The following is a 26,262-nucleotide window of genomic DNA, read 5'->3' as shown; positions in this document are numbered from 1 at the left end:
CGTGTGATTCTTATCCAGTCTATTCATTATAAACATTTAAGTGGTTTTCATAATTTTCTCTGTATCTTTACATAGTTCTTCATAACCTACCCCTACCAAAAATATTCCATTAACAAGTTCTGTTAATTTCTAGCTCTAAAATAAATCCATATTTCAATTTGTGATATTTTTTTTTCATATTTGGCAATATGATGGGCAAAAATGGATATCTCTTTGTTTTAAATTGCAATTCCCTGATTAGTGAAATTGAACAACTTTCAGAGGTCTTCAGTAGACCTGTTGAGAAACTTTGCATATTTCCCTTTTGTTTTGTATTTTCATAACTTGTAGAAATACTTCATGTAATAGGGATATTAACACTTTGTCCTATGTTTTTAACTGTTTTCTCTCAATCTTTCACTTAAATTTTTTTATTATATTTAGCCTTTCAGAAATGTTTCCCTCTTTGTTCCCCACTCCATGGCTTCTGGGTTTGTTTTTTTAATTAGACCTTCCCATCTCAGAGTTAAATATATATATATATTTAAATACTTATATCATGCTTTTTTAAAGGTTTATACTTGATCTTTTTAAGTATTCATATATGCTGTAAAGTAGGTATAAACTTAATTCTTCAGAATGATGAGCTGACTTTCCCAGAATAATTATTGAATATTCCTTCCTCTGTTTAATTGGTCATTTGTATTCTGTATTAAGGTCCCATGTATACATGGATCTGTTTTAGGATTCTTGTTCTCTATTGTACCAGTACCATAGTATTTTAGTTACAGTAGCTTTATTCTCTGATGAGATAAATTTCTCTCAAATGGTATGTTAAAATTGTTGTAATTCTTGCATAATGAATTTTCCATATGAACTTGAGAATGCTATTAATTTATATTATATATAGTTTAAGATATTAAATCTTTGTCTCCAGGAACCTGATATAATTCTCCATTTACTCAGTTCTTATTTTATAATCCCCAATAAGTTACTTGATTTTCTTTTCTTAGAGCTTATATTTTCTTATTAAACTAAGGCCTGGTGGATGAAATGTGTGCAAGAGTAGGCCTTCCTTCCCCTGGCTGCGGCACTGGCTTCCCTCTAGCCACCTGCAGACACCTGGAACCTGGGCTTCCCTTGCGGCCCCGGTTAATTAGCATATTACACTTTTATTAGTATAGGTTTATTCTTAAGTATTTTAAAGTTTTGAACATACCTTAACATATCATTGTAAAAATTTTACAGTAATTTTTTAAAATCCTTACTTATTTTTTTCTATTGATTTTTAGAGATAGTGGAATAGAGGGAGGTGGCGGGGGAGGGAAAAAGGAAGGGAGGGAGGGAGGGAGGGAGAGAGGGAGGGAGGGAGGGAGGGAGGGAGGGAGGGAGAGAGAGAGAGAGAGAGAGAGAGAGAGAGAAAGAAAGGGGGGGGGGAACATCGATGTGAAAGAGATACACATCAGTTGGTTGCCTCTTGCAGGTGCCCCAACCAGGGCCAGAGATGAAGCTGCAACCCAGGTACATGTCCTTCACTGGGAATCAAACCCACGACCTGGTGCACAGGCCAACACTCTAACCACTAAACAACACCAGCCAGGGCTACAGTAAAATTATAAAGTATTGTTGCATTTCTTTAGAATTATGGTAGAATGAAGTATTTTAGTTAATTTAATGTTCTGTTTAACTCATAATTGCCAGATTACTGATTTGTTTACTGATTAGAATAGGATAAAAACATCACACACACACACACACACACACACACACACACACACAATTTTTTTTTCTTTGATTTAATGAAGTTTCAAGGATCTTTAAGGCTCTTATGAAATTTATCTGTGAATGGCACATTGGTTGGTTGGATTCTGCATAAACAGAATTTATTGACTGACTTTCTGTGTTTTTTTTTTGTTTTTGTTTTTTTTGTCCTAAGATTGATACGTCTATAAATACTAGACAAGGACACTATCCAATAGATGGATATGTTAAAGAAGGATCTTTTATGGACAAACTGCAGCCTAAAAAGTATGTTCTATGTGCACTTATTTTAGTATTTAAAAGTATTTGTGAAAGAGTAATTTTAGCATTACTAAAATATAATTTTTAGATCATTGTTTCTAACCCTTTGTTCATAAACTGCTCTTTAAGTTTATAATTTGTCTTAGCTGTTAATTAAATGGATAATCCAGCTCCTAAGGAAGCAGTATTAGTTTGTTCTTAATTAAAGTGTAAAAAAAAAAAAAAAGGAAAGCAAGATTACCATGTCAGATCAAGGATAGCTGAGAGTATGATTCTAGCAATAGCTGTTGTTGCTGGGTGAGAATAAGACATGGAGAATGAATAAGAATTTCTCTGTTGACTCTTGAGAGGGAGCAAGAATACAATACAGTGGAGGATTTGTGGAAGTAATAGATTGAGAGGTGATTTATTAAAGGACTAGAGGCTTGGTGCAAAAATTTGTGCACCAGTGGGGTCCTTTGGCCTGGCCTGGGGGATTGTGCTCTCTGACATCCCCTGAGGGGTCCTGGATTGCAAGAGAATGCAGGCCAGGCCAAGGGACCCTACAGGTGCACAATCAGGGATAGGGGAGGCAGGCAACCAGTGGTGATGGGGCAATTGGGTGGGCTGGGCCAGCTGGTGAGCGGGCAGGGGGTGGCAGCAGGGTCGAGGCCAGCAAGCTGGTGGCACAGACTGTCTAAGGTGGTGCCAGCTGGGGGGCCCTGATACCCTGCTGGTTATCCCACATATCGGCCCTGATCAACCGGCCAGGCCTAGGGACCCTACCCATGCACGAATTTCATGCACTGGGCCTCTAGTATTTGTATATTTTAAATAGAAACATCTCTTGATATCTGATATATTTTCTTTATGATTTATATTTACTATTTTGTAATAGGAATTGAATATGGAATCCTCAGGTCTAATGTACTCATATTTTTAAGAACATGAATGTTCACTTTTCAAAGTAATTGAATGTTTAAAAAATATTTAGTCTACTTCTCTTTATAAGAGTAACATTAAACATCATAGTTTCTTCTATAAATTGTTACAGGTTTTGAGTAACTTATTCAGCATAGTGCTTACTGTGTGCTAGTCAATATGAGGATATAAAGGTAAAAATAGATTTGAAATGGATCCTTTCCCTTGAAAATTAACTTATGTAGTACCGTATTTTTCGGACCATAAGACGCTCCGGACCATAAGACGCACCAGTTTTTAGAGAAGGGAAATGAAGAAAAAAAGATTCTGAAACAAATAGTGTCCTAAAATATTTTATGTGCATTAAAACCCAACATCACAGTCATAAACACATGTAATCAACCCTGTAAAGTAAACAGCAGCATTTAGAACCATTTTAGAGCCGGGCAAGCACACAGAGACCACACAGAGCCGGGCAAGTAAAAAAACTTTTTTTTTTAAAGTATATGTGTAGGCTATATTTGGACCATAAGACGCAGGGACTTTTCCCCCCCACTTCTGGGGGGAAAAAAGTGCGTCTTATGGTCCGAAAAATACGGTAAGTTCATTACCTTTTTGTAAATTATCTAGGGCTATGTAAGTACATTTTTTAATAGCTGGCATTTATGTGGATAAGTACTGACTTTAATTGAGTTTAAGACAGTGATTATCAGCATCTCTACTAAAAAATATCAGGGAAAGAGAAGTGGTTAGGAAATTAAAGCACGATTTATATAAGCTATTATTTTTAGAAATTTGTTAAGAAATTGAATTCTCTATCAAAATTAAGTTTTATATGAAAGTATATTTAATCATGGTTTCCTCTCTTTGCCTATCATAGATGATTGAGAACCCAGTGTGTGTGTTTTTACAAGTCATCACATAAATTATTTTCTGTAGACAGCAAACATTAGAATAGAAGGTTAAAACTGTTTTATTAATGTTGGTATTTAAAATAATATACTTGACATTTTTCAGGATAAAGAATTGTTCTCAGGATTTCAGAAAGACTGCTGATCAGCTCACTATTGGTTTAAAACACATTGGTTCACCATCCACACACAGGACTGTTTTGAATTCATCAGCTGTAATGGCGGTATGAAAAATGCTATTTTGTAAAGTAAGATGAAGCCACCCATTTTTACTTTGTCTCTGGTAGCTTAAATTTCCTCTCAAGGTTCCTATAATTACAGATTCTTTTAGAAAGTTTAAATGTAAGAGGTAAACACACTTCTTACTTGAGCCTCTTGTTTTATTCCAAACTATGCTTGAACAAATTCTTTTATTCCCAAGGCAGCTCATGCTACCTTTGACAACTCTGTTAGTGTTCTTGATATTTACCTATATTAGCTTCTTTCCTTTAAACCTAGTTATTGAATTCAGATTCTGTGAAATGTATATAAAGTACACATTTATAAATTCTAAGTATGATTTTTTCCAATTATTTTAATGGCATCCAAAAGGTCTGATGGCATTTGTTATTGATGATGATGATGTTGGAAGATTAAATTTTACCCGTTACTACACTTGATAACTTTAGTGTATTTTTAAAATTTAAGACTAGAAAAAAGAACAGACTCCAAAATGCTGTTGAATGAAGTATTGTCCTTTTGTTACAGAGATCTTTTTTTTTCTAATCTTCACCAGAGGATAAGTTTTTATTGATTTGAGAGAGAGAGAGGGGAAGGAGAAGGGAGAGAGAAACATTGAGATCATTTGCCTCCCATAAGCATCCTGACTGGGCATCAAACCCACCACCTTTGGTGTATGGGACAATGCTGCAACCAGCTGAGCCACCTAGACAAGGCTGTTAAGGAGATCTTTAGTGGGCTGGTGGATGAGAGAGAGAGCATTTAATCTTGCTATCTTTTACTTTAAAGTTTAAATGTTAATATAACCAAATTATAATATTTTCCTTAAACTGTTCATTTTTACATGTGTACATTTATTGCCATGATAAATTTTTCAAGGTAGTTTTAAGCTTCAAATTGTTACAGGACACAATCTTATTTTTTTAAAAGTTATCTTTAAAAAATCAGGAATGCTATAACTGAAACTCTAAAATGCTTACTTACTGGGTAAGATGAACAGTGTTATTTTTCTTGATTGCAGATTTCTTTGGTAGGTCTATGTTGCTGTTGTAACCAAAATAATAGCCTGATGTTTTTTGTGACTAATATATCTAAGTATTTTTATATAATTGTTTATGGTCCCCTTTTCACTTTTTAGGAGACTAAAACTACAGAAGAAATTGATGAAGCACTAAAGATAGCAGGCAATAATTTTGAACAATTAAGTATTGCTGTAAAAGTAAGCATTTTGAATGATTAAATTCTATTATGAATTAGGGCATAGTCTCTTTAAATATGTATACTTGGATATTCTAACACTGAAGTTAGAAATTATTAAGCACGATAATCTAGTGACAGAGAAATACACAGAAGACTGGGAAACTCCCGTGGCCTGCTGGGATTGGTCTTGGCAGCATTGTGTTAGCAGCCCACTAATGAAGAAGCTCTATCAAGGGACCATGATTTCTTATCTCTGAGTATTGCAGATCGTCTTTCTAATATGCTCATTACTTGGCTGTATACCCTTCATAAAGAGTCTTACTTTCTTTTCTCCTTTACCCCATTCCCCCAAAGAGAGGCTAACTCATTTGGTGACAAAGAACAAGCAACAAATTTACAACCAAAGCGCTCAAAGATTATAGCCGATATGGGAGTTAAGACTTCCAACATATGAACTTGTGGGGGGGACAGGGGGAGTTTCATAACAGTCTGTCCTCTGCTCCAGTTCCCCAGTATCATGTTTTTCTCACATGCGAAATACATTCATTCAGCCAACCAACTTAGTCTTAACCTATTTCAGTCAGCACTTATCCCAAATCTCATCTAAATATCTCCCAAATGAAGTATGGGTTAAGCTCAAGGGCCAAATTCCTCTTTAACAGTGAATCTGTGAAACTAGATAGTAAATTAATTGCTTCTAAAATAATTGGTTGGACAAGGATAGGATAGACATTCCCATTCCAAAAGGGAGAAATTTGAAGAGAAAAAATGGGTCACCAATCTCAATGAACACTTTTTTGTTTAAAAATTCAATTTGTAGAATAGTCAATATTTTAAAAATACTTGGATTAAAATGTTACTTTTTTAATTTAAGGAAAGGCGCCAGAGAGAAATCCAGCTATTTAAAATTATTTATTTCCTGGAATGACAAAACAGGATAAGAAACAAGTTTATAAAACTTAGTAGATTTTCTAGGCCATTTTGCTAGTTTGTCAGTATGTAGTGCCAACAAAGATGTGGCAGGTACCAGGATTTGAAGTTTATCATCTGATTTTTTCTTGTGTTGTTATTTTGAAAAGTCTATAAAGTACCTTTTATTTTTAGAATTATTTGGAACAATACAATTTCTACAAAAAAAACAACAACAACAAACCAAATTAGGTCTTTGTATTACGTTCTTCCTAGATGCTCGAACACATACACAATCAAACACAAGAAGAGACAGTCAGTCTTTTAAAGAATCTGGAGAAACAGTTTGATCAACTTTTTACTTCTCTTGATTCCAGGTAATAACTTAAAAAGATAGATTTAATGAAACTAAACTCTTAACATTAACTTGTCATTTTTTTTCATTTTTAAAATTAAGGTATTATATATGTACATAACTTACTATTGCCCCCCCCCACTCCCATACATGCCCTCCCTCCCCAGAGTTTTGCGTCCATTGGTTATGCTTATATGCATGCATACAAGTCCTTCAGTTGATCTCTTATCTCCCCCATATTTCCCTCCCCTCCCCGCTGTATTTGGACAGTCTGTTTGTTGCTTTATTGTCTCTGTATCTATCTTTCTGTTCATCAGTTTATAATGCTCTTTGTTATCCATAAATGAGTGAGAACATGTGGTGTTTTTCTTTCATTGACTGGCTTATTTCACTCAGCATAATGTTCTCCAATTCCATTCAGATTGCTGCAAATGAAAAGAATTCCTTCTTTTTTATGGCAGCATAGCATTCCATTGTGTAGATATACCATAGTTTTCTGATCCATTCATCTGCTAACAGGTACCTAGGCTGTTTCCAAATACTAGCTATTGTAAATTGTGCTGCTATGAACATAGGGGTGCATATATCCTTTCTGATTCGTGTTTCTAGTTGCTTAGGATATATTCCTAAGAGTGGAATTACTGGGTCAAATGGGAGTTCCATTTTCAGTTTTTTGAGGAAACACCATACTGTTCTCCACAGTGGCTGCATCAGTTTGCATTCCCACCAGCAGTGCACAAGAGTTCCTTTTTCTCTGCATCCTTGCCAACACTTGTCCTTTGCTGATTTGTTGATGATAGTCATTCTGACAGGTGTGAGGTGGTACTGCATTGCCATTTTGATTTGCATCTCTCAGATAATTAGTGACTTTGAGCTTGTTTTCATGTGCCTCTTGGCCTTCCCTCTGTCTTCTTTTGAAAAGATTCTATTTAGATCCATTGCCCATTTTTTAATTGGATCATTTATCTTCCTTTTATTAAGTTGTATAAGCTGTCTGTAGATGTTGGAGATTAAACCTTTATCAGTGATAACATTGGCAAATATGTTCTCCCATACAGTGGGCTTCCTTGTTTTGTTGATGGTTTCTTTTGCTGTAATTGCTTTTTATTTTGATGCAGTCCCACTTGTTTATTTTCTCTTTAGCTTCCATTGCCCTAGGGGAAATATCAGTGAAGAAGTTCTTTTGGCATATGTCTGAGATTTTGCTGCCTGTGGATGCCTCTAGTATTTTTATGTTTTTTCATCTTATGTTTAAGTCCTGTATCCATTTTGAGTTTATTTTTGTGTATGATGTTAGCTGGTGATCTAGTTTCATTTTTTTGCATGTATCTGTCCAATTTTCTCAACACCATTTATTGAAGAGACTGTCTTAACTCCATTGTATGCTCATGCCTCCTTTGTCAAATATTAATTGAGTATAGAGGTTTGGGTTGATATCCGGGTTCTCTATTCTATTCCATTGGTCTATATGTCTGTTCTTGTGCCAGTACCAGACTGTTTTGAGGACAGTAGCTTTGTAATACGGCTTGAAATCTGGTATTGAGATTCCTCCTACTTTATTCTTCTTTCTCAGGATTGCTGTGGCTATTTGGGTTATTTTTTTTTTTTATTCCAGATGAATTTTTGGAGAGTTCTTTCTAGGTCTGTGAAATATGATGTTGGTATTTTAATGGGGAGTGCACTGAACCTATAAATTGCTTTGGGTAGTATAGACATTTTAATGATGTTGATTCTACCAATCCATGAATATGGTACGTTCTTTCATCGGTTTACATCTTCCTCTCTTTTTTCAGTGTCCTGTAGTTTTCTGCATATAGGTTTTTTACCTCCTTAATTAAGTTTATTCCTAGGTATCTTAATTTTTTTGGTGTGATGGTAAATGGGATTGCTTTTTTAGTCTCTGTTTCTTTATGTTCACTATTGGTTTATAGAAAGGCCATAGGTTTCTTGGCATTAATTTTGTATCCTGCTACATTGCCAAATTCATTTATTAAATCTATTAGTTTTTTTGATGGAGTCTTTTGTTTTTTTTAATGTACAATATCATATCATCTGCAAATAAGGACAACTTTACTTCTTTTCCAATTAAGATGCCTTTTATTTCTTCTTCTTGTTTAATTGCAATGGCGAGTACTTACAGTACTATTTCAAACAAGAGTGGTGAGAATGGGCAACCCTGTCTTGTTCCTGTTCTTAGAGGGAATGGTTTTAGTTTTTGCCCATTGAGTATGATGTTTGCTGTGAGTTTATCATATATAGCTTTTATTATGTTGAGGTATGATCCTTCTATTCCCACCTTGTTGAGAGTTTTTACCAGGAAAGGGTGTTGGATTTTATCAAATGCTTTTTCTGTATCAATTGATATGACTATATGGTTTTTATATCTCAATTCGTTTATGCTATGTATCACGATTATTGATTTGCAGATATTGTACCATCCTTGCATTCCCGGGATAAATTCTACTTGATCATGGTGTATGATCTTACTGATGTACTGCTGGAGCCGATTTGCTAGAATTTTGTTGAGGATTTTGTCATCTAGGTTCATGAGGAATATTGGCCTATAATTCTTTTTCATTGTGTTGTCTTTATCTGGTTTTGGTATTAGGGTGATGCTGGCTTCATTAAAGGAGCTTGGAAGTGTTCCTTCCTCTTAAATTTTTTTTGAATAGTCTGAGGAGTATAGGTTTTAGTTCTTCCTTGAATGTTTGGTAAAACTCTCCTGTGAAGCCGTCTGGCCCTGGGCTTTTGTTTCCCAGAAGCTTTTTGATGATGGCTTCAATTTCTTCTGTAGTTACTGGCCTATTGAACTGTTTAGATTTTTCTTGATTGAGTTTTGGAAGGTTATATTTTTCTAGGAATATGTCCATTTCCTACAGGTTGTCCAGTTTGTTGGAATAGAGTGTCCGTAGTATTTTGTAACAATCCTTTGTATCTCGGCGGGGTCTGTTGTTATTTCATTTCTTTCATTTCTGATTTTGCTTATTTGGGTCCTCTCTCTTTGTTTCTTGGTGAGCCTGGCTATAGGTTATCCTTTCACAGAATCAGATCTTGGTTTTGTTGATGTTTTGTATTGTTTCTTTGGTCTCTTTGTCATTAATTTCTGCTCTGATTTTTATTATTTCCTTTCTTCTGCTTACACTGGGCTTTTCTTGTTGCTCTTTTTCTAACTATTTGAGTTTTAGGGCTAGGTAACTTATTACCATCGTTTCTTGTTTTTTGTTTTTTTGTTGTTTGTTTTTTTTGCAGTAGGCTTATAGAGGTATGAACTTCCCTCTCAAGACTGCTTTTGCTGTGTCCCATAGATTTTGGATTGTCGTGTTTTCATTGTCATTTGTTGCCAGGATGTTTTTTATTTCTTCCTTGATTTCTCCTGTAACTCAGTCATTGTTTAATACATGCTGTTTAGTCTCCATGTGTTAGATTTTTTAAGATTGTTTTTACTGTAGTTGATTTCCAGTTTTATGACACTGTGGTCTGAGAAAATACTTGGTATGATTTCTATCTTCTTGAATTTGAGGAGACTTTGCTTATGTCCCAGCATATGACCTATCTTTGAAAATGACCCATGTGCACTTGAAAAGAATGAAAATTCTGTGGCTTTGGGATGAAATGTTCTGAAGATATCAATTCCATCTGGTCTAGTGAGTCATTTAGGATTGATGTTTCTTTGCTGATTTTTTATTTAGAGTATTTGTCCAATGGCGATAGTGAGGTATTAAAGTTTCCTACTATGATTATATTGCTGTTAATATCTCCCTTAATGTCCTCCAGGAGTTTTTTTTTTTTTTGTTTTTGTTTTTTTTTTTTTTTTTTTATGTATTCGGGTGCTCCTATATTGGGTTCATATATGTTTACCAGAGTTATTTCTTCTTTTTGGATTGCTCCCTTTAGCATTATGAAGTGGCCTTCCTTATCTCTTGTTATGTCCTTAACTTTGGGGTCTTATTTGTCAGGTATAAGTATTGCTACCCCAGATTTTTTTTCATTGCCATTCGCCTGGAAAACGTTTTTCCATCCCTTCACCCTCAGTCTGTGTGTGTGTGTCTTTTTTTCTGAAATGGGTTTCTTGTAGACAGCAGATATATGGGTCTTGTTTTCTTATCCATTCCATTACTCTATGTCTTTTGATTGGGGCATTTAATCCATTTACATTTAAAGTTATTGATAGGTACTTATTTGTTGCCATTTTTATTCTATACCCCTGTATTCCTTCTTTGCTTCCTATTTCTTTTTTTATTATTATAGCAGACCCTTTAGCATTTCTTGTATTGCTGGTTTGGTGGTGATAAATTCCCTTAGATTTTTTTTGTCTTTGAAATTCCTGATTTCACCTTCAATTTTGATTGATAGCCTTGCTGGGTACAATATTCTTGGATTCAGACCCTTCCTTTGCATGACTTTGTATATTTCATTCCATTCCCATCTGGCCTGATGAGTTTCTGTTGAGAAGTCAGTTGCTAGTCTGATGGGGGTTCCTTTATATGTAACTTTCTGTCTCTCTCTGGCTGCTTATAAGATTCTTTTTATTTTTATTTTTATATTTTATTGATTTTTTTACAGAGAGGAAGGGAGAGAGATAGAGAGCTAGAAATGTCGATGAGAGAAACACCGACCAGCTGTCTCTTGCACACCCCCTACCGGGGATGTACCCGCAACCAAAGTACATGCCCCTGACCGGAATCGAACCTGGGACCTTTCAGTCTGCAGACCGACGCTTTACCACTGAGCCAAACCGGTTTCAGCAAGATTCTTACTTTGTCGTTGGTGTTTGCCAATTTAATTATAATGTGCCTTGGCATCGGTCTTTTGGGGTTCATTTTGCTTGGGACTCTGTGAGCTTCTTGGATTTGTGTGGGTATTTTCTTTCTGTATCAGGAAAGTTTTCTGTCATTACTTCTTCAAACATTTTTTCTATTCCTTGCTCAGTTTCCTTTCTTTCTGGAACCCCTATTATGTGAATATTGTTTTGTTTTGTTTTGTATTGTCCCAAAGTTCCCTTAGGCTCTCCTCCTGCTTTTTAATTTTTTCTAGAAGCTGCTCTAATTGGGTATTTTTTCCATCTTGTCTTCTAGCTCACTGATGCAGTCCTCCGCTTCTTCTAGTCTACTCTTGATGCTTTCTATTGAGTTCTTTATAGTAGCGATGTCATTTTTCATTTCTGCTTGGTTCTTCATTTCCTCTTGGTTCTTACTCATATTGTCAAATTTGTCTTCCATTCTTTTTAGCCATCTTATGATTATTTCTCTGAATTCTTGCTCTGATAGCTTACTTGCCTCTAATTCATTTACTTCCTTTTCTGTTGATGCCTGCTTTTCTTTCATATGCAGGCTGTTTCTTTGTCTCCCCGTTGTCTCTCTCTTCAGGATGTCTGATTATGTAGTTCTCTCTCTTTTTTGGGAGAATGTTTATTCAAGTCCTTTGACCATTTTTAAATTTTTAAATTATTTTTATTCATATCCCCTACTTTCTCCCCTTGGGAAGCCATCAGCTCATTCTCTATATCTACGAGTCTGTTTTGTTTTGTTTATTCATTTGGGGATTTTTTAGATTCTTCATATAAATGATATTGTATGATATTTGTCATCCTCTGACTTACTTCACATAGCATAATACCTTTAGTTCTATCCATGTTGTCGCAAATGCCAATATTTCATTCTTTTTTTCTGACTGAACAATATTTAATTTATGCACAAATCTTGATTTATTCATCTATTAATTGATGCCTAGGTCATTTTCATATATTGGCTATTACTAGTAATGCTGCAGTGAACATGGTGCATATATCTTTTCAAATTAAGTATTTTTGTTTTCTTTGGGTAAATATTCAAAAGTGGAATTGTTGTATCACATGACAGTTCTATATATTTTTAAATTTATCTTTATTATTGAAAGTATTAAAATAAAAATTATTATTTTATTTTAATAATTAAAAAGTATTATTTTTTCCCATTGTCCCCCTCCCCACCATCTCATCCCTCCTCCAGGCCTTTGCCACACTATTGTCTGTGTTCATGGACTATGCATATCCTATTTAATAAAACGGAAATATGCAAATTAACTGTCACTCCATGACAAAGATGGCCATGCTCATAGCCACAAATATGGCAGCACCCATAGCCACAAAGAAGGCAGCATAAGCTGGAGCCACGGAGCCCAGCGAGCAGGCAGGAGGCTTGGCTTCCTTTGCACGCCCAGGCCAGCCTCTGAGGGAGACATGTAGGGAGTGCAGTGGGGAGTGAGCAAGGTTTCCTGTCTGGGGGTTCCAAACCTGCCATTGATTCCTTTCACTACTGATTCCCCTCCTCACAGGTATCCTCCATGCAAAAGCTTTCCACACAAATATGTCATGTCCTAATATGTGAATCCTAAACCGAATGAGTGTTACATCTGGGCAACTTAACTCCTGTTAGAAACAGGACGTGAGAGGAGGGATTTAGGAATCATGAAGTCATTGTGATGTGCTCAGTCTCCAGAACTGCTGTCAAACATCAAGTGAGCTAAATCTGAGAACCAAGATATTTTCAAGACCCAAAGTTGACGGGGGTAAGGAGGCAGGGGAGCAAAGCAAACAGAACAGCCAACTCAACCAAAGACAAAAGAGCCTAAGATAATGCAGAGAAATGTCCTGGTCACCGATGCTCTGGTGCCAGTTAGGAGGAGAGGGTGTGTACATACCCCCTGTGTACACCACATGACATGGTGCCCACACCCAGCTGGGAGGAGGGGGTGTGTACATACAGAATTTAAGGCCACTGGCAGGAGGAAAAGTTGAAGCATGCCTAAGGATATTTTATACATGACCCACTGAGAAGCAGAGTCAGAATCAAGAAGCAAAGTATTACCTCAAGGCTGGGGTGTTTAAAAATATCTAAAAGTAGCAGTTCCATTGTGGAGTCCACTGCCATGTTTGCCATGGATGCGAGGTGTGCATAGGACTTTCAAGGCAGCCCTATAACCTCGGGGGCGATAGCAGCTTTTTTTTTGAGGTTGGGTTTATCTCTCTATTCTTTTTTTTAAATAAATCTTTATTGTTCCTCCCCCTATAGCTCCCATACACCTGGTCCCCACTCCACCCTCTGCCCTTACCTCCTCCCCTACCTCCCCAACCTCCCCCACTGTCCTCATCCATAGGTATATGATTTTTGTCCAGTATCTTCCTGTACCCCCCACACAGACACCTCTTTTCCCCTGAGAATTAAAAATTCCCTCCCATTCTATGCCGCTGATTCTATTATATTCACCAGTTTATTCTGTTCCTCAGATTTTTAATTCACTTCACTTTTAGATTCACTTGTTGATAGATATGTATTTGTTGAACATAATTTTTACCTTTACTTTTTTCTTCTTTTTTCTCTTTTTAAAGAACACCTTTTAGCATTTCATATAATACTGGTTTGGTGATTATGTACTCCTTTAGCTTTTTCTGATCTGTGAAGCTTTTTATCTGCCCTTCAATTCTGGATGATAACTTTGCTGGGTAGAGTAATCTTGGTTGTAGGTTCTTGCTATTCATCACTTTGAATATTTCTTGCCACTCCCATCTGGCCTGCATAGTTTCTGTTGAGAAATCAGCTGATAATCATATGGGCACTCCGTTGTAGGTAACAAACTGTTTTTCTCTTGCTGCTTGTAAGATTCTATCTTTGTCTTTTGCTCTTGGCATTTTAATAATGATGTGTCTTGGTGTGGTCCTCTTTGGATTCTTTTTGCTTGGGGTTCTCTGTGCTTCTTGGACTTGTAAGTCTATTTCTTTCACCAGGTGGGGGAAGTTTTCTGTCATTTTTTCAAATAGGTTTTCAGTATCTTGCTCTCTCTCTTCTTCTGGCACCCCCATAATTCTTATGTTTGTATGCTTGAAGTTGTTCCAGAGGCTCCTTACACTATCTTCAACTTTCTGGATTCTCTTCTCTTCTTGCTTCTCCAGAGGAGTGTCCTTTGCCTCTTTGTATTCCAAATCTTTGACTTGATTTTTGCATTCTTCTAGTCTGCTGTTGGGTCTCTGTATAATATTTTTTATTTCAATCAGTGTATGTTTAGTTTCTAGTTGGTTTAATTTCTTTTTCATATCCTCGAGGGTCTCGTTAAATTTATTGGCCTTTTCTAGGAAATTCTTGAAAAACCTTATAACCATGGTTTTGAACTCTATATCCAATCTTTTGTTCTCCTCCATTTCTTTTGTTTGAGATCTCCTTCCTTTTCTCAACATTTTTGCTGCTTCTCTGAGTTGGTAGGGTAGCTTTGTGGGCTTGGGTGTCCTATATAGTTCCGTGGTTCAGCCTCCCAGTTGCCTGATGTGGACACTCTTGGTGCACCCCTTTGTGGACTGTGTTGTAGTTAAGTCTTGATTGTTGTTGGTGTCACTGGGAGGAATTGACCTCCAGGCCAGTTGGCTGTGAGGATCAGCTGTGTCTATAATGGAAGAACTGCTGCTCTGGAAACATGCTTATGGGGCAGTACTTGCTTCAGTGGTGCTTTGGTGCAATCAGTCAGTGATCTCTTACTTGCCCCCTACTGAGGATTGAGCCCCAAACCACCAGGCATGTGCCCCAACTGGGAATGTACCCATGACCTCCTGCTTTAAGGGTTGATGCTCAACCACTGAGCTATATCAGCCAGGCTGAGTAACCATATCTGAATTTATTTATTTTGGGATTATTTGTTTTACTGTTGGACTGTAAGAGTTCTTTATATATTATTGATATTAATCTTTTATCAGATATATTATTTTCAAATATTTTTTCCCTTCTTATAGGTTACCTTTTTACTTTCTTGATCACATTATTTGATCCACAAAAGTTACTGATAAAGTCTAATTAGTTTTTCTTTTGTTGCCTTTGCTTTTGGTGTCATATGCAAGAAATCATTGCCAGACCTAATAATATGTAAAGCTTTCCCCCTATGTTATCTTCTAAGAGTATTGTAATGTTAGCTCTTATGTATAGGTCTTTGATTCATTTTGAGTTAATTTTTGCTTTAGGTATGAGGGAAGGGTCCAACTTTATTTTTTTCCATGTGGATATTCAGTTTTCCCAGCATTGTTTATTAAAAAGACAGTCTTTTCTCTATTGAATAGTCTTGGCACACATGTCAAAACTCAGTTGACCATATAGGTAAAGGATTATTTCTGGACTCTGCATTTTATTCCATTGGTCTGCCTCTCCTTTTTCTAGTAAGACACTATTTTGATTACTTTAGCTTTGTAGAAAGTTTTGAAATCAGGATGTTTGAGCTCTCCAACTTTGTTCTTTTTCAAGATTATTTTGACATTTTGGGGTTCTTTGAGGTTTCATGTGACTATTAAGATGGGGGGTTTTTCTATTCTAGATGAAATATCATTGAGAAATATAACATATATGTTGGTCAACTTGAAGGATGTCCTTAAAGTCCCTTAGACTCTGTCTTCATTCTTTTTTCTTTCTGCTTCTCAAACTTAATAATTTTAGTTGTCTTATTTTCATATTTACTGATTTTTATTCCTGCTTAAATCTTCAGTTGAACCCTTGTAGTCAATTTTTCATTTCAATTACTGTATTTTTGAGTGCCAGATTTTACATTTGGTTTCTCCTTATAATTTCTATCTCTGTTGATATTCACATTTTGATCCTTCCTTGTTTTTCTTTGCATGCCTTGTGTTGTTCTTTTGAAAATTTGGCACAGTCACCTCTCCCAATTATTGCAAACTGGCTCTTTGCTGGGCCTGCCCTTCATTGAGTACCCTTGGGATTAGCATGAAATGATGGTTTATGAAAGTGTCAGGTATTTTCTGAGAATTCTTGCCTGGATCTGAGTGTGACTTTTTATTACCCTTTTGCATACATAGCTGCTTAAAAAAAATCTTTATTGTTGAAAATATTACATATTGTTCCATTCCTCCCCCCCCACGCGCGTGCACACGGTTGCTTTTAAATGTCTAAATTTTCCAAAGAGTCAACTTCTCTGAACCTCAGATAATCTGTTATGTCTCTTTTCCTTTCATTTCTTGCCCAGGCATGTACAGCTGTAGTCCTCCTGCAGGGCCCGCAGCTTCACATTGCTGAGCACCAAGTTAGGTGAAACAGACTAGTTCTGGCAGTTCCCAGACTAATTAGAAAATTGCAAATAAAGTTGGCTTTGCTCCCTCTGGTTTGAGGGAAGTAATTGGGAACAATAAACAAATTGGGAAGGAATTGGTTCAGACCAAGAACATAGCTAAAGAAGGGGGTATACAGTGACAAATAAAAACACCATGACATATCCTACTGTTTTGAGCGTGACTTTTTGTTAATTGGGCATTTGCTTTGTTGCTGTACACCTTTGTTTTCCAGAATTCCTGTACGTTTATTTTTCTAATTTTTGCATGCTTTTTGACATTTCTGTTGGGGAATGAGGGCTTAAAATTTCTTAATCTGCCTCTTTGCCGACATCACTACATAGGCATGAATTTTTAGCAACCATCCTAGAACTTGTTAATGACAATTTTCCCCCTAAAGACATCAATTTCAAATGTTATCTAATAAAAGAGTAATATGCAAATTGACCATACCTCTGTTACACCCACCAGTCACGCCCATCAGCCAATCATTGCGAGTATGCAAATTAACCCCAACCAAGATGGCTACAGCCACAGAAAGCAGGAGGGAGGCTTGCTTTTCCCAGGCAATGGTAGAAGCCAAGCTTTCTGTCTGCCCTAGTTGGCCTAAGCCTCCACTCAAGGCTACAAAGTTTCATTATAGAAGGTAAACAAATCCAAACAGAAATGGAGGCAGCCACGGAGCAAGCAGTTGACTTGGCTCTGCTCCAGGCTACAAAGTTTCAATTATAGAAGGTAAATAAATTCCAGATACCAGGGCCTCTGCTTGGATGGCCAGAGGGTGTGCCCGGCCTGCAAACCACCACAGGCCCCTCGTCCAGGCCTTCCCACACCCCAAGGGAACCCTACCCTGATCCAGGACACCCTTCAGGGCAAACCAGCCAGCCCCCACCCATGCACCAGGCCTCTATCCTATCTAATAAAAGAGTAATATGCAGATTGACCATCACTCCAACACACAATATGGTTGCCCCCATGTGGTCAAAGATCCTGCCTTCATGTGGATACAAGATGGCCACCACAAGATGGCCAGCAGGGGAGGGCAGTTGGGAAGTACCAGGCTTGCAAGGGAGGGCAGTTGTGGATCATCAGGCAAGCAGGGGAAGGTAGTTGGGAGGCACCAGACATGCAAGAGAGGGCAGTTGGGGGCAATCAAGACTGCAGGGGAGGATAGTGAGGGGTGACCAGGCCGGCAGAGGAAAAAAGTTGGGGGCAAACAGGCTGGCAGGGGAGCAGTTAGACATCAGTCAGGCTGGCAAGGGAGTAGTTAGGGGGTGATCAGGCTGGCAGGCAGAAGTGGTTAGGGGCAATCAGAAAGGCAGGCACGTGAGTAGTTGGGAGCTGCAGTCCTGGATTGTGAGAGGTATGTCCAACTGCCCATTTAGGCCCGATCCCTAGGACAGTTGGACATCCCTCGAGGAGTCCCAGATTGAAGAGGTGCAAGTTGGGCTGAGGGACACCACCACCCCTCCCCCCATGCACGAATTTTGTGCACTGGGCCTCTAGTATATATATAAAATTACTAAAGGTTTTTGTAATGCCTCTTTACCTTCAGAACCTATATTACATTCTTGTTACTCTTTGGTGTGGCAAACTATCCTTTTCTGAGGCCAGGTTTGGTTTTGAGAAGATAACCAAAAGAAATCTGTTTGATGAATAAAATGAGTAAGTTAAACACTACAATTCTTCGTACAAAAAATTTAATTGCCATAATAAGGTGGTTCCACCATAGGCCCAGAAAATATTTTGACTGAGGTATAAGTAACTAGAGAATAAATATGTAGCCTTACTGAGTGATTACTTTGAAGATTATAGTTAATTGATAACCTAAGTTATGGTTTGGTGAAACCTATTTTAAAATATTTTATATGTCTACTGATGAAAATTTTAAAATGTGCATGTAGATCCTACTGAGAAATGAATATAAATGTGTCTTTGTACTGGCACCAGTGAGTATAAGATAGCGAGGATTTCTATTTAAAGGGAATCATCTAGGGTCTGTCTTAACCTTGTAATTGTGTGATAGCTGTATTTGCCATATAACTATAACCTACAAAATTTACTTTTTTCTAGTTATCCATACATAGCTTTCATCTATATTTCAGTTCAACTTAATGCTTTATTTAGCCATGTTAAGTTAATAAATTAGTGAAATTACTCTCTTAATACTACTTAGTTACTATATCTCACGTTCATATAAATGTTTGTGAATTGTGCAACTAACTTTGGGATCTTACACGAAGGAAAAAGAAGTTGTGTGAAGAAGTAGCAAGAAAAACAGATGATTATTTATCCAATGTAATAATGGCCAAAAACTGCATTGAAGAAAGAAAAAATGATTTGAATGCAGCTATGAAGATAGCAAGAGAGTTAAAGTCAGCACCTTCTCTAAGGACTTATTGTGATCTGAATCAGGTAATTATAATAGTTCATGATGTGCATTATTTATTTTTATTTATTTTATTCAATTAAACTTTATATTCAGTATTATTTTGTATTAGCTTTACATGCATAGCATAGTTGTTAGATGATCATATATTTTACACAGTGGCCCCCTGATATTTCAGGTACTCATCTGGCACTGTGAATAGTTATTACAATATTACTAGCTATGTTCTCTATGCTGTACTTTTCATCACCAAGACTATTTTGTAACTACCAATTTGTAGTTCTTAAATCCTTCACCATTTTCACCCAATACCCCAACTCCCATTTCCTCTGTCAATCATCAGTCTATTCTCTGTATCTTTGAGTCTCTATTTTTTGTTTATTTTTTTCTTTTGATTTCATATATAAGTGATAACATGTGGTACTTATATTTCTCTGACTGACTTATTTCACTTAGTATTATACCCTCTAGGTTCATCCATGCTATTGCAGATGGTAAGATCTCATTCTTTTTTTATGGCTGAGTAATATTCGATTGTGTAATATTCAATTGATGAATAAAATGAGTAAGTTAAATGCTACAATTTTTGGTACAAAAATCTTAATTGCCGTAATAAGGTAGTTATGCCATAGGCCTCTGGCAATCATCATCTATCAAATATTCTACAGCTTTTTATATTTCACTTAACATAATACCCTCTAGATCAGTGATTCTCAATCTTTCTAATGCCGTGACCCTTTAATACAGTTCCTCATGTTGTGATGACCCCCAACCATTAAGTTATTTTAATTGCTACTTCATAACTATAATTTTGCTACTGTTATGAATCATAATGTTTTCCGATGGTCTTAGGTGACCCTCCTAGCAGTTGTCAACCTGTGGGTCGCGACCCATAGGTTGAGAACCACTGCTGTAGAGCCTAAGACCATTGGAGTCGCAGCATTAGAAAGGATGAGAACCACTGCTCTAGACCCATCCAGGTTGTCACAAATCATAAGATTTTATTCTTTCTTATGGCTGAGTAATATTCTTTTGTATATGTGTACGACAGCTTTTTTATTTACTCATCTATTAATGGGTACTTAGATTGCTTCCATATTTTGGCTATTATAAATAACACTGAAGTGAACATATAGGTGCACACATTCTTTCAGATTAATGTTTTGGGTTTCTTCAGATACATACCCAGAAGTGGGATTGCTAGGTCATAAGGTAGCTTGACTTTTAATTTTTTGAGGAACTTCCGTACTGTTTTCCATAGTGTCTGCATCAGTTTGCATTCCCACCTATAACTGTGCATGAGGGTTCCCTTTTTATCACATCCTCACCAACACTTGTTTGTTGATTTATGGATGATAGCCATTCTGGATAATATCTCATTGTGGTTTTAATTTGTTTTTCTCTGATGATTAGTGATGTTGAGCATCTTTTCATATATCTGTTTGCCATCTGCATGTCCTTTTGAAGAAGTGTCTATTCAGGTCCTCTGCCCATTTTTTAATTGGATTGTTTGATATTTTTTGGTGTTGGGTTGTATGAGTCCTTTATAGATTTTGGATATTAACTCCTTTTCAGATGTGTCATTGGCGAATATGTTCTCCCATTCAGTAGGGTGTCTTTTTGTTTTGTTGATGGTATTCTTTGCTATGCAAACACTTTTTTTTTTTTTTTAGTTTGATATAGTTTCATTTGTTTTGTTTTGGTATTTTTTGTTTGTTTGTTTCCCTTGCTCAAAGAGTTATATCAGAAAAATATTGCTAAGTGAAATGTCAGATTTTACTGCCTGTGTTTCCTTCTAGGAGTTTTATGACTCCAGAGTCTTATATTTATTTCTTTCATCCATTTTGAGTTTATTCTTGTATATGTTGTTAGAAGTGGTCTAGTTTAATTTTTTCATGTGCTTATCCAATTTTCCCAACAGTAAACTGTCTTTATCCCATTGTATGTTCTTGCCTCTTTAAAAATATGAATAAACCATGTAAGTGTGGGTTTATTTTTGGGTTCTCTGTTCTGTTCCATTGAGCTATGTGTCTGTTTTTATGCCAGTACCATACTGTTTTGATTCTAGAGCCTGGTAGTATAGTTTCAAATATCAGGTAGCATGATACCTCTGACTTCATTGTTCTTTCTCAAGATTGATGTGATTTGGTGTGAATTATTTCTGAAGTAGCTTATTTTACATGCTTTCGAATATAGTATTTAAGAATTAACAAAAATCTGTATTTCAGATTCTCTTAATTCACATTGGCTTTAATTTACAATTATTCATTGTTTGAGTTCTAAAACAAGCATTAATACATTTGTTTAACCTTTTTTTTTTATCAATTAGGTAAATGATATAGTAAGGTTTTGTAACACATGACGTGAGAACAAGTAGGGTAAGACATTGAGTTGAATGTTGATGTTTCTAGGATATTTGAATAAACAATCAGGACAAATAAGGGTACCAAACTAAATAAGAATCTGTTTTCTTTTTACGTTCAATATAGGTATTACTATCAACTCTTGACTTGAAAATTTAACTTAAGATTCCATTCTGATTTTTTTTCCTCCCCTCTTGCCTCCTAAGATGTTCAGGTGAAAAAACAAGATGCCTCAGCTATGTCCTGCTCAAGGGATAGAGTTGGGCAAAAATGTAGAAACATGTTTCTTATGAGATCATTGGGCGGGAATAGAATTAGCTATCAATCCCGTTGTTAATTTCTCTCTTTCTCCCTTATGGAAATATATCATACTCTACTTTTGAATCCCCAGGGCTTCATTTACCATATGATCAGATGTTTGGACTGAACTGAGGTATTAAATAGAAGCCATTGGTTTCTGTCTCAAAAGTCTCTAACCTGAAATGAAAGGAGATTTATTTTTATCACTGTCTTACTAATATAGGTCTCCTTCCAATTGTAGTTCTAAAACAATAATAGTCATTTCCTATGTATTACATGTGAGTCATTAGGAAGTTTAAAAAAGTGGTAAGATTTGGTCTTTACTCTCATTAGCCTCATTAGGAAGATTTAAAAAAAAGAGAAAGAATCATTTGATGACAGCAATGCAGATACAAAATTAATCTGGTCAGAATTTTCTCTGGTCATGTAGCTATATCTAATTTGTTAACCAGTGTCTTGTTATTATCTGTTAATAAATATTTCCAAAAGATTTTAAATTCCTTTTATGGGAAAAAGTCATGAAACACTTACTTGTATTCCTTCAAATGCTTAAAATCAAATCTTGAACTCATTAGATAGTGAAATACCTAAAGGATATACTTTTCTAAAATCTTTCTCAGCTTCAACAATATTAAAAGAAATTTTACATATGAGTGGGACTTCTTTTTTTTTATTGATTAAGGTATTACATATGTGTCCTATCCTCCCATTATTCCCCTAACCCCCCGCTCATGCCCTCACCCCCTGGTGTCTATGTCCATTGGTTATGCTTATATGCATACATGCAAGTCCTTTGGTTGATCTCTCCCCCTTACTCCCACCCTCCCCTACCTTCAGAAATTAGAAACACCAATCAGAGAGGATATATGCACTCCTATGTTCATAGCAGTACAATTTATAATAGCTAAGATTTGGAAATAGCCTAAGTGCCCATCAGCAGATGAGTGGATTAAAAAATTGTGGTACATCTACACAATGGAATACTATGCTGCTGTGTAAAAAGGAAGAATCTCTTACCATTTGCAACAGCATGGAAGGAGCCGGAGAGCATTATGCTAAGCGAAATAAGTCAGTCAGAGAAAGATAAATATCACACGATCTCATTCATTTGTAATGAACAGCATAAGCTGATGAACAAAAACATCTCTTTTAAAAAAAATCTTTATTGTTAAAAGTATTACATAACTTCCTCTTTTACTCCCATTGACCTCTTCAAGCCCACTTCCACCCCTCCCCCCCACCCTGAGGCCCTCACCACTCCATTGTCTGTGTCCACAGGTTATGCATATATACATACAAGTTCATTGGTTGATCTTTTTCCACCCATCCTCCCCTGCCTTCCCTTCGAGGTTTGACAGTCTGTCCATGAACAAAATAGACACTTTTTGTATTCTAGATCATCCGCACCTTGAAGTTAACCTTTGAGAATGAATTGCCACAAGTTAGTGCTCTAAAACTAAGGAAATCTCCCAGGTAAGTAAGTTATAATTTAGGAGAACCTAACAAGTATAAAAACATATTAGAGCCTAGATTTATTAAAATAGCAAGCAATTATAAATTTAAAATTTAGGTCACAAATGTTTTCCAACTTAGCAAGCAAATTAAAATAAGTGTAATTTATGATAAGTAAGAAAGTTATTTAAATGTTCTGTCTTTAATAGTGTTTTATGTAAGCAATTGATTTTTATTTAGAGAAAGTAATAAATGTATTTTAGGACATTTACTTATATGCTAGTGTTTATTGTAGGTTGAACATGAGTTGCAGTGAGATCATTTCTGTGGTCAACAATATGATAAAGATTGATTTTGAGGACTCAACAAAGTAAGTATAAGACTGACAACATACTATTAATAATAGGGTCTAAGAGACAGGAAAATTGATTCTTAGTATAATATATGTGATTCAAAAGTTGAAAAATAATAAGGGGCAAAATAGCTTCAATCAGTTATATTCTACGTAAAATATTTAAGAATAAAAAGATCTTGGAGGGATCAGTATTCATTGATATGTGTTTCAAAGTTATTTCTAGGGATTCATTTATTCACCCAGTATTGAACATTAATTTTGTGCTAGGCATAAACTTGGATGTTGAAATATATGTCAGAGAAGTTACAATAAGTAGAAGATGACACATGTGAACAACAAAATGCATAATTGTTATGATGGTAATATATGCAAAATTTTATGGAGATGCAAAGGAAGGGAGTGGTCAGTTCTGGGGATAATAAGGGACCTGGAAAAAGAAGATTTTATTTTCCCTTATCTATAACATATGGGTAATAATGGAAAAGGAAGGCAACAGGGAGGTAGAAATCTTAGCAGAAAGATGTGTTTGCAATGAAATAACATACTACATTCAGGGAACTGCATTTGACGGAGGGAACATAGAAGCTAAATTCTAAAAATTTTGTATTCTGTACAGAGGTGTTTGGATTTCATTTTCTAGACTCATGCTGTCCATCATAGCAGCCATTAACCACATGTGCCCATTTTCATTTAAGCATAAATGCATTAAAACTGAATAAACAAATTCAGTTCCTTAGTTACTAGCCATATTTTAAGTCTCAGTAGCCACATTGGACAGCACAACACATTTTCATGATCAGAGAAAGTTCTGTTGAATAACACAGCTATAGACAAAGCACGAAAAAATTCTCAGCATGAAAGTAAAAATAATTAGGTTACATTTTTAAACATTAATTCTGTTGTCATTTAGAGGATTATTTGGAAGATTAAGAGGCTGGAGGTTGAAAGATCAGTTGGACTATTTTATTAATACTAGCAAATGATGAGAAATCAAAAGTAGGTAATAACACTGGAGAGTGATAGATATAACAAATGCTAAGTAGGGAAAGTTGGTAAAACTTTATAATTGCGTGTAAGCAGCAAGGAAGAGAGAAGCACCCTGGATGATTTACAGGTCTGGCTTTGTGATTAAATTGATGGATTGTGGTGTTAACTCACTAAGACTGGGAATACAAGAAGAAAAGTTGGGAGAGGGAAGAGTAGATAAGTTGAGTTACTGCTGTTTACCATGTATTGGGAAGAAATGTCCAGATGGAAGTTGGTTATATGTGCTGAAACTTAAGATATGGTCTTGGACTTGATTCAGGGTTTAGGAATAATCAGAATATACTGGTAGATGATTTATAAACCCCAAAAGAAAATAAGTTGACTTGCAGGTGGTGTGTCTCAAAGGAAATCATACCCCAAGAAGCATCACATTTATTGTTCTAGGGAACTAAGCAGAGTGCAGCCCATGGTCTTGTAAGCCTAGAAACAGATGTGAGCCAATCTACACTAAGCCAGAAGAACTCAGAGACAACAAGTTCACAAAACTGATATAGAGTCAGAATGCCAATTTATCAACTTAATGTTGGCATTCTTTTCCAATATCCAGATAGACACAAGAAGCCAAATTGTTAGAAGTTGCTTTGCTTGCAGTCTTGTTTGTAATAAAGGGAATAAGATTAAATGGCCTAACAGCATTAGGCCTAGATAGCCTACTGTACTATTTGCCACCACAGGGAAGAGCTTTCCAGAGGACTTTGGCTCAAGTCATCCTCCTTGATAGGGAGCCTTGCCCCATATTTGCCTCTATAATTACTTTTTCAGTCATGTTTTTTTATAGGATATTTTTATAACTTGAATATGGTTACTATCAAATATTTTAAGTATCAAAGTTATTCTGTCTCTTAAAGAGTTCGTGTTTATCTTGTCTTGATTTTAAATTTCTCAATAGACTTAATTCTTTTTATAGTTTTTAGGAAAGTTTCACTATAAAACCTGCACCTACTGATTACAAATGGTAATTAAACAATGGGTTTGCCCAGTGAACGCGGGTATTGAAGTAGATCAAGGACAATAACCTGAAAAAAGAGGAAATTTTAGGACATACAAAGAGTAACTGGAAAAACAAACAAACAAAACAACACAAAAACTGAAAAGGAGCAGGCAGAGGCTGAAAGATAAACAAGAGAGGAGTGTTCGAGAAGTTAAAGGAGGGATTTACGTATGAGACGAGTTGGTTAATTATTGAATGTCTTAGTAAGGTCAGATAAAAGTTATTATTAAAAATGTTTGGATTGCAAAGCTGTGCACATATATGCATCCTCAACAGGTGCTTGGACCTTTATTCCATGTGTACTTATTTTATGTGAGTTATGTGTATACCCACTGTTGGAAGAGACAGATAAGACTTATCATTACTGAATCCATTTGGCTTTGTTGATTCTTATTTCTAAAATGCTTCCTAAATGCTGATCTGTAACCAGGTTAAATCCATCATGGGTAAACTAAAATATAAGCTTTTGAGATCCAATCTCATTGAGTAGATAAAATTTCTATACTTGCATACTTGATGGCCTAAATCTGTGTAGCTAAATGAAGAAGATAGAAAAATACAGAATAAATGGAATAAATAATTAGCTGTGAGTTAGTGAATAGTCATATTTAAAGTCTTACCCAAAGGATTCAGACTAATGGTGATTTTTAGTCAAGGTAGAGATTTCTAACAATTTGCTTAGGATCATAACCTTTACTGTTTCCTACACTTTATTTTCCCCCCTATTTATTTATTGTCTAAAGTTTTACATATGTCTCCTTTGTAAAGGAGATTGACCCTCTCCCTTACCAGCCCTCT

General features: G+C 36.0%; 1 protein-coding gene across 1 annotated transcript in view; it reads left to right on the top strand.

The window, feature by feature from the left end:
* RNF17 (ring finger protein 17) overlaps window positions 1-26,262 on the top strand; it is a 158,478-nt gene that overhangs the window by 20,810 nt on the left and 111,406 nt on the right. The window contains exons 3-9 of the mRNA XM_036455598.2: window positions 1,916-2,007; window positions 3,919-4,036; window positions 5,170-5,250; window positions 6,417-6,517; window positions 18,811-18,982; window positions 23,016-23,092; window positions 23,367-23,441. Of these exons, the coding sequence (XP_036311491.1) occupies window positions 1,916-2,007; window positions 3,919-4,036; window positions 5,170-5,250; window positions 6,417-6,517; window positions 18,811-18,982; window positions 23,016-23,092; window positions 23,367-23,441 (716 nt within the window). The remainder of the gene's footprint in view (window positions 1-1,915; window positions 2,008-3,918; window positions 4,037-5,169; window positions 5,251-6,416; window positions 6,518-18,810; window positions 18,983-23,015; window positions 23,093-23,366; window positions 23,442-26,262) is intronic.

The sequence above is a fragment of the Pipistrellus kuhlii genome, unplaced genomic scaffold (assembly GCF_014108245.1).
Source record: "Pipistrellus kuhlii isolate mPipKuh1 unplaced genomic scaffold, mPipKuh1.p scaffold_m20_p_3, whole genome shotgun sequence".
NCBI lineage: Eukaryota > Metazoa > Chordata > Mammalia > Chiroptera > Vespertilionidae > Pipistrellus > Pipistrellus kuhlii.
Note: the sequence above shows the minus strand (reverse complement) of the source record. Positions and strands in the feature narration are given on the sequence as shown.